General features: G+C 37.1%; 2 protein-coding genes across 2 annotated transcripts in view; both read left to right on the plus strand.

Annotated features, from left to right (window-relative positions):
* The window catches only part of stat5a (signal transducer and activator of transcription 5a), a 62568-nt gene extending 58923 nt beyond the window's left edge, over positions 1–3645 (plus strand). Inside the window, exon 20 of the mRNA XM_087810080.1 lies at positions 278–3645. Within this exon, the coding sequence (XP_087666206.1) occupies positions 278–401 (124 nt within the window). The 3' untranslated portion in view covers positions 402–3645. The remainder of the gene's footprint in view (positions 1–277) is intronic.
* Positions 3646–9878: 6233 nt separating this feature from the next.
* The window catches only part of LOC148065222 (inactive phospholipase C-like protein 2), an 88466-nt gene continuing 84882 nt past the window's right edge, over positions 9879–13462 (plus strand). Inside the window, exon 1 of the mRNA XM_087810079.1 lies at positions 9879–10366. Coding sequence (XP_087666205.1) covers positions 10100–10366 — 267 coding nt within the window. The 5' untranslated portion in view covers positions 9879–10099. The remainder of the gene's footprint in view (positions 10367–13462) is intronic.

Raw genomic sequence — 13462 nt, forward strand, 5'->3', positions numbered from 1 at the left:
ACAGATGTTACTGGGAAGATAAAACTAGAAACTGACACAACAAAGAGCGTTTGCACATGCGTTAGGGTTCGTTGCAGTTACACTGTTCTGACACCAGGTGGATCCAGATACCTCATTTTAAAGCTCACGTATTGCTACTTTAAACATCGTTCGATTTTTTGTAAAAGAAAAACATGTTAATACTGAAAGAGAGACAAATGTATGATGTTTAATATTTAGTTAATTATACGTGAAACGACAATGGTGTGTGATGGTGAGTTTGTTCATCTTCGTGCAGGAGCGACAACATCTTGGACAACGAAGGCGACTTCGACCTGGACGACACCATGGACGTGGCGAGACACGTGGAGGAGCTCCTGCGGCGGCCCGTGGAGAACCAGTGGGGGGGGCAGCAGTCATGATCCATGACATCAGATCCAACCCCCCCTAGCGTCCCCCCCCGCCCCCCCACCGTCCCCGCTGACATTTCTCGTGGTTCAATTCCATTCGTATGTCCTCTCAGATAGCTAATAATGTGAAATGTTGACGAACGTTTTTATCTCTGTTTCTCTTCGGCATGAGTGCACGTCCGTCTGTGACTTCTCTTGGCTCTTTTGTACGTGTCCACAAGTGTTTGTCTCATAGAACGTAGGCGTCGGCCCGAGACCCAGCAAATGTTACAGTATTGTCCGCCGACACGGTAAGATTTCACCCGCAGATTCCTACAGAGGAAAGACTGTAGCAGGTCATTTGTCTTTGTAAAGTGTCTTCAGTATTTTTGGACAAATCCTCATCGCTCCGCTCGTAGAATCCACACACTAACCTGCCGACTGTGTGGAGGTGTTTGTTTTTTTCTTTATTATTTCATCAAAAATTTGAAGTTGCTTCAGTTCAAAATATCGATTTTTCAACCAACAGACACGCTGTTCAATTCCAAAAAATATAGATTTTTAATCCAAAAAAAAAGTTACTTCAAGCAAAATAATATTTTTTCCATTAAAAAAAAAGAAAAAATTGCTAAAAAAATATATATTTTCAATAAGAAATGTTGAAATGGAAACATTTTCTTAAAAAAAGGATGAAATATTGTTTAATTAAAGCAACATTTTGGGGATTTAATAGATTAGACACAAAGAAATCCAAGAAAAAAAACGGGGATAATTGAGCAACTTCATCATGGGAGTTCACTGTTCAGTCGGCACCATAAGTAAGGTGGGTGCAACAATAAGTGGCTCCCACAGCCTTTATCTTGTTTTGTAAAAAAAAATAAATCTAAATGTATATTTAACTAAATTCCAGTTTCACTGTTTAAACGCTAGGGGGAGCCAGAAACACCATTTTAATTCCAACTGCTAGAGGCTTTAAATTCTCCTTAACACTGAAATCATGTAATGAAGTGAAAGGTCCAATATATTACACAAATAAATCCAAGAATTTTTTTTTTTTAATAATTGTCCAACTTTTGAAGCAACTTCTTTTTGAATTGAAACACTTTTTTTAATTGAGCAACTTTTGGAGCAATTTTTTTTAACTGAGCAACTTATTAACTTAATTAATTAAATGACTTACTTTCATAAAAGCAACATTTTGAATCGATTTTTTTAATGTTTAATTGAAGCAACTATTTCTAATAAATAAAGAAACAAAGCTCCCTCCACACGAGTCCATCATCAGCACTCGGTACCAGACTTCTGTCACCAGCCGGGGCGAGGCTCGCCCTCCCCCCTCCACTCGCTCACAGGGCTATTTAGCGTCTCTCAAAAAATGCAACGCACACATTTATCCTTTTCATTTGCTGCCGTCCGACTTTTCAACGCCCCGTCCCCTCAAAAAAACGACCCTAAGAATCTTTGTTTACATCGACTTTGAGTCGTTTCCTTCCTCACTCTTGGTGTCGACCGTTGCTCACAGTGAGGAGGTTGCTTGTTTGAATCCAGCCCGGGGTGAACTGAGGTCGTCTTTGTGTGTCGACTTCTTCCTGTTTCCTCCTATAGTCCCGAAACCTATAATTGTGTGAGTAGGAAATGCTAATCGTGTCCGCGGCGGGAACACAAGAAATCCAAAATGTTGCTTTTCACTTTTTGAAGACGGCGCCACGATTCCTAGTCCCACCTTTAATTTTGTTTGTGAAGTCTGACAACGAGCGGTTTGTCTGCATGAATCACTCGTCTCTGTGGCAGGCGTTGCTCAAGGGTCTCGAGGTAACCACAAGCTAATGCTAGCTGAAGAAAAAACAAGTATCTGGTCGACCCTTTTTGAAAGTATCTTTTAAACATTTTATTATTCTTTTTATTAAATATATTTTGTATATTTTAACGTTGAATTTCTTTAGTTTTTAATAATGGAATAAAAATATATTACATATTTAAAAAAATATTTATTTCTTTATTTTAAACATAGATTATTTTATTGTAATTACAATAATTAAGGTAATTTTCTTAAGTCAATATTTTTTAATTCGTAGCCTTTTAAATTCAATTCTTAGCTAGTAGATTGCGGGCTATATATCGTCTGGTGACGCTTTTATTATACAATACTTTATATTGAATTTAAAAAGGCAAAGAACTCCAGAATATTGACTTAAGATCATTTATATTATTTGAAATAATGTAATTAAAATATCAAACTGTATGAGTAAATATATATATATTACTTTAAAATCTCTAATTCAGCCTTTCAATATACAAATAATTGAATTGAATCATTCAAAAATAAAGATTTAATGCCTGAAAATGTAAACGATTAAGTAAAAAATATAAAGTTTCAACATGTTTCAATGTTTAATTCAACCATTCAAGATTCTGATAGCACAGATATATTTTCATAATTGTGCAGTTGTGACAATGAAGTATTTTAACCGTAAAACTTTATTGTATAAAAAAAGAGGGTTTTTCTCTTGTTTCGAAATGTTGTTAATAGTCAAAGATTTTCTTTTCCAACCAAAATAAATGCACGAAAGGCAGGATTTTAATTTCAAAATAAAAGTCGGATGGCAGCACATTAGGGGACAGTTTACCCGTCGTCGCTCTCAGGTCCCACCACTCCACTCGTCATTGCTACCTCGCACTTTCTCCCGGTGACAGTAGCGCCCCCTCGTGCGCAGTTGCAAACACACTAGTAGGTACGATCACTAGGTATGGATCTTTTCTTTCTCTTTTTTGCCTGTCGATGCTTGAAGATCCCTTTTATCAGGCCGTGAACTCAACAGGTATTCGCTCACTTCCAAGTTTGCTCAACAGAACCAAGTCAGGCCTCAGGATTGAAACCTCTGCTTCGCTGAAGATGAAGCTGCATAGAAGATGATTTATGTATAGAAAGACTTTTTGTTTTTTTGTTTTTGTGTCAGAAAAAAACCCTATTTGCACCAGTGGAAAAAATCAGAAGGATTCTCGTCTCATTCTAATATTTAAAAGTATTTCCTGGCAGTTTTTTTCTTTTGATTATTTTTTTTTTTTCTAATACTTTCAAACAGAGAAACCACACAGTTGCTCTCGCGGTGGATCTTCTCAACACCTGTGGCTTCTGTTCCAGCTGAGTGTCGTTCCATGTATCTACTGTGTTTGTGCTCATGGGTTACACTCTTGGAGGCGCTTTTTTTTTCTCTCCTCCGAGTGGAAATGGCTGTGGAGTTGAAAAGATGAAAAAATAAAAAAGTTTTATAAATAACACGTTGTGTTTATGAGTCATGAACATCTTATTATGGTGTCTCTAGTGTTCTGTGTCGACCACAAACTTTACTACACAACACCAACATTTTTTTTTTAAACCATCTGCCCTTTTTGTTTCGACATGCGTTCACTGATCCAAGATAATAACTGAAACATTGTGAAAGAAAATGTCAGTAAAACAAGAGCATCACGTGTTCAAGATCCAACTTCCTGTTTGTCCTGTTTGTTCAAACACCTGGACGAGGCCTGAACAACACAAAGTCAATTGTGTAGAATGTAAAATAAATTGAATTAAAGCAGCTGTATCAACAGCAATTGCCTTTTAACAGTAGAATCCATAATTTCTACTTTTGAAAAATCAACTTTTAATTTTTTATCCATAATTTCTACTTTTGAAAAAACAACTTTTAATTTTTTATCCATAATTTCTACTTTTGAAAAATCAACTTTTAATTTTTTAGCAATTTGGATTTGTGAACGTGTGCAGACGACGTTATTACATTATATAACATCACAATATAATAAAAATTTTTATCATTGTTGTATTGTCAGAAGAAGACATGCATCACAAACTACAGTGCTAATGGCTACATTGTAAACAGATTCATCACAATTCAATTGAATGAATATCGGCCAATCGGCTGGTTATTTTTATTTTGTGTGTGTTTTATGCAGAAAATAGGGAAACCAAGATGATATGAGCAGAGAAAATATTCTGTCTAAAATTAGTGTTTTTATTTAGCAGTAATAACGACACTTCAACAAGTTTAAAACTTAAATAAAAACACAGAAGAGATCAAGATTGCCAAAGAAGAAATACAATTTAAAATGGAATTAAAAGATGGAGAAATAAAGATTGAAAAATATACAGTATATATACAAGACGTTTTTTTGAGTTTGTTCACTTATTCTGTAGTTTTTTCCTTGTACATTCAAGTCACATTTGTTGAATTTAAAATTACTAGAGAGATTAAATCTATTTTAATGAGGAATAAAAGTTAAAGGACATTTCATTTGCGGATTTTTCTTATGGAGGGAGATGGAAAGAAAAGTTAAAAATAAAGAGCATCTTAAAAATCTTCTCATCACTATATCACGTTCACAAATGTATACATTTGGGAGTTAAAGTAAATTAAAAGTACTTTGTGAAAAAAAGTAAAGTGAAAAATTGATTTTACTTACTAGTATTCTTTTCGGTTTTGTGTTTTTTTTCACCAGCACATCTTATTTGTTTATTTTATATTATGTATTATATTGATAACTTTTACATGTTGTCCTGTGTGTGGATCTGGTGTGAGTCTACTTCTAATCGTGTACAAGTCCAATACATGCATGTATACATAAATAAAACAAAATAAACAACAATATCTCCTCTTTAAAGTAAAGCTTTATCAAAGTTTAGCAGCAACTACGCAGAAGTTTGTGACACAAATTTGCATTGAAATAACAACTACCTCATGAAACTATAATATTTGTACAGTAATATAAATCAAATTATTATAAGATGATTTTATTAAATTGAATCAACCAAATATTATATATTGTCGTTGCTAAAAATAACCACTAGAGGGAAGCAAAGTCAAGATAAATGTTTAAAGGGCATCAACTGTTTGTAGTTTAAAATAAATAAAATAAACATAATCCTACATTACGTACGGATTACGTAGAAAAATAAATAAATAAAGGATTTGGGATTAGACGTCAAACTTGTCTAGAATCACATTTAGTCTTTACAGACGTCTTTAGAGTGTCAGAGCAGGCAGGAACTGAACTGCTGGAATTGGGGGGGACTTTACAGGAAGGGACGGGGTCATACAGAGGTCACGAGGTGGCGCGCGTGTGTCAGGTGTGGAAATGAAGTGGAAAATGACGTGGAGGAGCAGACAGGTGAGCGTGTCTGTAGACTCACCAAAGATATGTTTACGACTATCAATGACTATAAATATAAATTTATCAAAGTTATCACGGTTTATCTTTATGATGTTTAAGAAAACATTTAAAGATTTATATTTATAATATCGTGATATTTAACCATGTTGTTGGATATTCAAAAACTCTGTATCAATGTTTCTTTGTTTTTTTTCCATTTTTATTGGCTTTAAAAATCATATTTATATATATTTTATTATAGTTATTTTGTGTCATGTGGTCTGTAAATTCTGCAACGCCAGTGTCAAGTACTCAATACTACAAATATATTGTTCGTACTGTATTGCAATATTTTGCAATACATTTTGGCGCCAGATTCTTGCCAATACACACCGTCGTTTCGATATATTTAGATTAAAAACATTGTAGCTGCAAACTGATACAACTTAAGTGAAAGCATTTTGAAAACGATTAACAGTTAAAAGAGAAAGAAAACATAATTTTTAAGCTAATTTGGGCTTGTGTTTGAAATATTATTTAAGTAGATAAATTAAAGATGCATCTAAAGCAACAATGAGCAAATAGTTTTATAAAGGCACTTGTTTGAATTTAGTAGATACATGAAAAAGGAAAAATCCTACAGATTATATCAATAGTTGTACTAGTAACTTACATAATCATTTTATATATCAGAAATATCTTAAAATGAATCAGTTGTAATATGTCTGGTGCGATTTTTGCTCATATTAAAGCCGCGCTACGTAACATTTTCTTTTCACATTTTCTCAAATGATTGCTTTCGTTTAAGCGCCGGGGAAAAAATATTCCCCATTTTATTTTTAAATTGTGCTCTTAACTTTGCTACTATAAGTGTGCGGCCAACAAACCTCAGTCTGTGAGAGATGGCGATTGAATTCATTTCCATAATCTCTGGCAGCTATATTGTTTTTTAATGAGGATAAAATTAGTAGAGTCTTTCTATTGTTTGGTAAACGGTTAAAAACTGTTAGCAATGATAATAATAGTTTTTCATTACATTGCAATTCCACTGCTTTAACGCTGGGGGGAGCCAGAAACAAACACGTTCAATTTTCAAATGTGTAGTCGCGGAGTTTTATTTTTAATCTAAATAAATTGAGTCAATTATCGTCACACTAAGTTAATTTGACGGAATAATTTCCGTTTCTATTCCGGGGGGGGTGGGGGGGGTGGGTTGATCCGAGCGAACAGGAAGTGCAGCAGCAGATCACAGGAAGCCACAGCCTCCCCCCTGCTGGCTGAGACCAGCAGGGACTTCCTCGGCACAACATGTTGCTAATTGTTTTAATGACACGCCTTCATAAACATGCAGAATGTCAACAGATTCAAGCGAGGATCAATATCTGGTGTGGCGAACAGGAAGAGGGTCAGATCCTGATCCAGCGGTTTTTGATGCCACAGTTGACGTCCTGTCACAGGAAACCAAACTATTCCAGGCTTGTTTGAAAGCTCGCCCTGATGTTGGTGGACGTCAGTCGCCTCTTCCCGGGTCCGGTCGGACAGCTGGGCGGGGCAGGAGGCTTTTAGAAGCAGGACTTAAGCTGAATAATTCCTGAGGATGCATAATACATGAGCGTGACGAGGACGAGAGAGTCTTCAGCATCACTGTCCGTCTTCAGGCGTCCTCACGACGCTCCCTCAGAACATCTGACGCGGCCGAGGATGTCGGTGACGTCAGAACGTTGATTTGACATTTTAAGTTTTGAAACGTTGACTGTTTTACTGAGAGGTTATTGTTTCTCAAGCATTTATTTATTTATTTATTTTTTATCTAAAAGGTTGAATTTGTTTTTATTGAATAATGGAATTTTAAAAAATGAGTTGAGAAAATGCATTTTCTAAATTATTTTTTATTTTCATTCCTTTTGAATTCAATATAAATGAAAGTTGGTTAACACTTTTATATTGAATTAAAAGAGTTTAATGTTACAATAATTCAAGAAAACATTTTTACATTTATATATATATATATATATATATATATATATTTAGATTTGTAGCTATATGTTGGTATAAAAGTGCAAATATTTTTATATTGAATTTAATAATAGTACATTTAGAAAAACTATAGTTTTACCAAAGTTATTGGAAGTTGTGAAAGTAAAATGTTGGTATACTAGTGCCATATTTTGAAAATTAATAGTTGTTTTATATTCTTATTCCAATAATTACATTACATTTTATAAATTCTTTTTTTTTTTCATTCATAGCCTTATGTTGCTTTAAGTTGGTGTCAATGTTTTTATGTTTAATTTGAAAAGGCTATGAATTAAATCATTTTTAAATTTAGAAAAAAAAAAATTTGGAATTATTGGAAAAATGCATTTATTTTGAAAATTAATGTATGTTTCTGTATTCAAGTATTCAAAAATAAATTGCACATATTAATTAACAAAGTATTGAATTCAATTATTCATAGAGAAAAATTCAACCTGTCAATATATACATGATTCAATTCAATTGTTCAGTTAAAAAAGGTCAAACTTTCGATTATAGACATTATTCATCTCAATTATTCACTAGAAAAAAATCAAACTTTCCATGTAGAATTATCAAATTCAATAAAAACTAATGTAACCTTTCAACGTGAATAAATATTGAATTGAATTATTCAGGAAAAAATAATTAAATCATACGAAAATCACTACTTTCCACTTTAAAAATGTTAAATTTATTGAATATTGTGATGCCACTGATGTCCTTCTATTATAACCCCATGTGGGTTTCGGGTCCGGTCGATCTCTGGTGTTTAAACCCCGACTTCTTTTCTTCCAGTACTTTAGAAAATTCATCCTTCGCTCGCTTCTTTGTGGTCCGTGAGTGGATGTTAATTAAAGCCTGACCACCTCTGAGCGAGTCGGACAATAGAGCCATATCTCAGCTACGAGTCTCTTCTGTGACTCCTGACCCTTCATACATGTCGCTGGTTATTAGATCTGTCCATGAGTGGAGATGCGTGACCGTTGGCTCCTGCTTGTCGTGACACCCCATAATACTTCTGCGCTTGTCGTTAAGCACCAAACCAGAGCCACAACATGGAAAGTAGATTTTTTTTTTATTCATACTAGAATTGTTTTTAACAAAAACTGATGTAAACGTTTCACTTGTACAATCCCTGGTGATTGACAGTATTTCCTTAGTGGTGATCAAGTTAAGATAATAAAAGAAAGTGATGAATTTTAAGCCTTTTTTGACTTCTTTCTCATTGATGTTTGCTACTCTGGTTTCCTTCCAGTGTCGTAAAATCATGTCTGAGTTTGTCAACGACTGCTGACTCGTCCGGATGAGCAAGTTTTAATCTATTCATATTTAAGATGCACTTTCATGTATTTCTTTTAGTTTTTAAAACATTTTCTTAACACGGAATACTTCTGAAAATCTGATATTATCTAAAGCAACAATACGCAAGTTTTCAAATGTTGTTTCTGGTGCCCCCGCATGTCAGAAAAGTGTAACTGCAATGCTGTGTCCATTTGTTTATAAAACAAGTTAAAGACTCTTTGTCAGTTTCGGGTGTTTTAACTTCGAAAAGTATCTCAGTATTTCATCCTGAAGTTCATCCTGATTTACCCAAGATGCAGTAAGTCTCTCGTCATGACCATGTTTTGAACTTATACGTATAATTTATAAAGTTCTCCCCCGTCTGAAATCTGGGCGAACAAGAGGTTACGAGAGCAGAGTCGATTATGACGTAATATGGCGTCAATCCTCCTGTTCCGGCCAGCTGTAATTTCGCCCGCTTTGTTTATACGACGAGTCCCATGGAGGTGGATTAATGACACAAAAAATTACAGAGTACAATAGAGGTTAAATGTATATATTTAAGACTTTAAAACATCTTTACTAAGTATTCATAGCAGACATACCTTTAACGGTAAATAAGTTTCATTATAACCCGTATATATATATTTATTAATAATAAAAAACATAAGCTAAAGATAAGGCAGGCTTTTGGCTGTGTTAGTAAAATAGTTTTTATTCATCCTTTTGTTTTCAGGTGCGATTGTTCATTAGAAAAAAATATAAAAATTTAAACTTGTTTTTCAAATGCTGTTTATTTAATTTATAACATATTGACGCAACTTTTTTTTATATTAACATGCCTTTTTATCTTAACTACTTTTGAGATCAACTTTTAAAAAACACAGGTTTTTAATAACCTTTGCTACGCGTGTCTACTGCGGCTGCGCACTCCCGAGTCTTGAATTTGTCCCGCGGCTGCAGTAGAGAGAGAGAGAGAGAAGGAGAGAGAGAAAGAAGGAGGGAGGGAGGGAGAGAAAGAGGGAGGTGAGCTCCGGTCCGAGTCAGTGGACAGTAGTTCGGGACTCTCCTCGCTGGAACACCTCCAGGATCCTGTCGCGTCGAAGCGCGTGCTGTGGAGCAGCTAGACGGTCTTTCTTTCCTCCTCCTCGTGACGCCGGGGAGCCTCTCGCCCGCTCCTCGAGCCCCTCAGCCCGGCGTGTGCGCGCGATGGAGCCGCGGCGCTGATCCTGGAAGTCCTGAAGCTCCACACGCCGGAGATGCTGTGACATCCAGTGGATCCGATGGCTGGGCTTCACGCGTCCGACGCCGGACATTTTCTGGACGGACCCCCGGGGGCCAGTGTGGTCGGGGGGGTGACTCCCTCCGGCACCCGCGCGTACCTGGACGTGTCCGCCGCCGCCGCCTACGGAGCCGCGGAGGGGGTCTTCACCAATGGACGGTACCGGGAGCGCGGCGGCGGCGGCGGGAGCAGCCCGCGGGTCGGCAGCCGCGATCCGTCCGCCGAGAGGAGCCACGGAGGTGGGAGCGCACCTTGCGGCATCATGAAGGTTGGTGGATGGAAGGATGAGGAGGTTCTCAAGGTGACACCGCGCGTGTGGCACGTTCTCAGCCCACGCACCCGCACTTCCAGGGTCCTGCTTCATAGACACCCTCCAAACACAGGAGGGTTTTAAGCTCCTTTAGTTAAGCTTATTAGAAGTTTGGCCAACTAGAACACGCACGACTCCTGCACGCCAAAGAGAACAAAAGGCCCTGAAGTTTACACACCAATCTTTACTTGTTTATGGTCTTATTCTACTTCATTTAAGATGTTTTCTCCTACAATAATCCAGCAACAAGGATGTATTCGAGTACTTGACTCTGTCGTTGAAGTATTTAGAGACCACATGACTCTTGACGAAGTCGAAAACTGCTTTCATCGGTTTTGAAACCGAAATATGTCCAAACATTTGCTTTAGGAGGCTGTTGAAGTCTGTATCCTCTCATCCTCAGTTAATCGCCCAGGATCTCGCAGGGTTTCGTTGGCCCTTAAGCGGTATTGGAACGTCATTACATCTGCAGCTAAGTTTAACTTGGAACACTTTCAGTTGTAGGTAAAATTACATTTCGTTTTTTTATTATCCTATTTTTAAAAGACTTAATTTAAGATAGAAAACTCAATAACCTTCACCTACACTTATTGTTCTAGAGCCAAGAGTACTTTTGTACTACTAAAAGGTGCGTTTTGTTAAGAGAATCTGGTTATACAAGGGGTATCACGATACAATGTATTGCGATACTGTAGGAACAAGTATATATTTGTTGTATTGTCGGAGTGCTTGAACTGCTTTAATTTGTTTGTTTGTTTTGAAAACCCAAATATATCCAAACATGAGCTTTAAAAGCTGCTGCAACAACTGTATCCCCTCATCCTCAGTCATCGCCCTGGATCTCGCAGGGTTCCGTTGGCCCTTAAGCGGTATTGGAACGTCATTACGTCTGCAGCTAAGTTTAACTTGGAACACTAAAATGAACAAACACTTTCAGTTGTAGGTCAAATTACATTTCGTTTTTTTTATAATCCTATTTTTAAAAGACTTAATTTAAGATAGAAAACTCAATAACCTTCACCTACACTTGTTGTTCTAGAGCCAAGAGTACTTTTGTACTACTAAAAGGTGCGTTTTGTTAAGAGAATCTGGTTATACAAGGGGTATCACGATACAATATATTGCGATACTGTAGGAACGAGTATATATTTGTTGTATTGTCAGCGTACTTTAATTGCTTTAATTCGTTGGTTTGTTTTGAAACCCAAATATCTCCAAAGCTTTAAAAGCTGCTGAAGTCGACTGTATCCCCTCGTCCTCAGTAGTCACTGGGATCTCGCAGGTTTTCATTGGTCCTGGATCAAGGGGACAAGGATGTATTTGTTGTATCCTCTGTGTACTTGACGATGGAGTTGCAGAGTTTACAGACCAGACTATCTTTCCATCAGCTTTAAAAGCTGCCTGTGTTGACTATATCCTCTCGTCCTCAGTCATTGCCGGGATCTTGTGGTGTTTTGTTAGCCCTTTAGCTGTGTAGGATGTAATGCCTGAAGTTTAATTGCAACAGAAAAATGAACAAACGCTGCAAATAATTTGATGTCAATTGTAAGAAAAAATACATTTAGTGTTTATCTTATTTTACAATAATTAATTGAAATTGAAAAAGTCAAAGAATCTGGTGATACAGTGGGTATCACAATACATTGCGATGAAATATAACAAGATGTATTTTTAGTATTGTCCGAGTACTTGGTACTTGGACTCTGGTCTTGACAAAGTTGTAACTGTTTTCATTTGTTTTTAAACAAAAATATATCCAAACAGTAGCCATAGTCGACTGTATCCTCCTGTCCTCAGTCATCACCCAGATCTCGTTGGGTTTTATTGGCCCTTTAATTGCAAAAAATGATCAAACGCTGTTGATATTTTTATTTTAATTGTAAGTAAATGTAGTGTTTATTGTCTTATTTTACAAGACTTATTTTAAGAAAGTGAATGATCTCCACCTTCAGTTAAGGTTCTAGAGCCAAAGAGTATTTTTCTATTATTTAAAAGAGTATTTATAAGTGTATGAATATTTTCTCACTCCTCTAATAATAACCTTCTTCAGTACAACGTATAGACGCTGCCTCATGACGAGATGAATGGTAATAAAAAAAAGAAGTCAACGTTACACACACTTTGAGTAGGTGGGATCTGCTGGTTGAGTCATATTTGATCCTCTTTGCTAAGCAACATACTTGCAGGACCCCCTGGAGAGCCGGGCACAAATACAGCTTCCACAAGATGGATTTACTCCTTGATGCCAAACAAGCTGTTGTCGTCTCAATAGAAGACTTTTTTTTAACTTGAATATCTCTCTCTCTCGAGATGAATAATTCAGTTTCATACCCCGTCTCTTCAAAAAAGCCAGTTCTTATGAAGACGATTCCGAGGATACGGTTCGTCCAGGTAAGAGTCAAATATCACGTCAATGTCAGTCGTTTATCAGAGTCCGTGAATCTGGGTCAGCTGCCATGACGACTAGTTGCATGTCTTGGCCATGGACTTGCTCGAACGATGTCTCGCAGCAGAGTGTTGCCTCATTAGCTCGGGCCCTCGACGAGGGCTCGGTGTTTTGCCCTCGACCGCGGACGTCCAACCCTCGTCCTCTTGTCACTCGCTCAGTGGGGTTGACACGGCCGTGGCGGGGAGGCTGCCGAGTGGCTTGAGGGAGCGTGCACGCCGGGTTTTTTTTTTTTCGCGAGCGAGATGCAGACTTGTTATGTAACTCTGGACAGCTGCGAGGCCAGCTCTGGCCTTGCCACTGGGTGTGAGACTGACGACCAGCAGAAGAACTCTCCAGCTCACAAAGCACAACAAGGATGAAGATCACATGAACTCAGTGGAATGTTCTGCCCGAAGAAGACTCTTCTGGTCTTTCTTCAACCGGTGGTGTCGGAAAATATCGATACACTTCAATATTAGCGTTTAATTAGCGCAACTAAAGGGCCAATGAAACCCTGTGAAATCTTGTTGATGACTGAGGACAAGAGGATACAGTCGACTCCGGCAGCTTTTTAAAGCTGTTGTTTGGACATATTTTGGTTTCAAAACAAATTAAAACATTTAGAA

This window comes from Callionymus lyra, chromosome 15, assembly GCF_982586985.1.
Source record: "Callionymus lyra chromosome 15, fCalLyr1.hap1.1, whole genome shotgun sequence".
Lineage (NCBI taxonomy): Eukaryota > Metazoa > Chordata > Actinopteri > Syngnathiformes > Callionymidae > Callionymus > Callionymus lyra.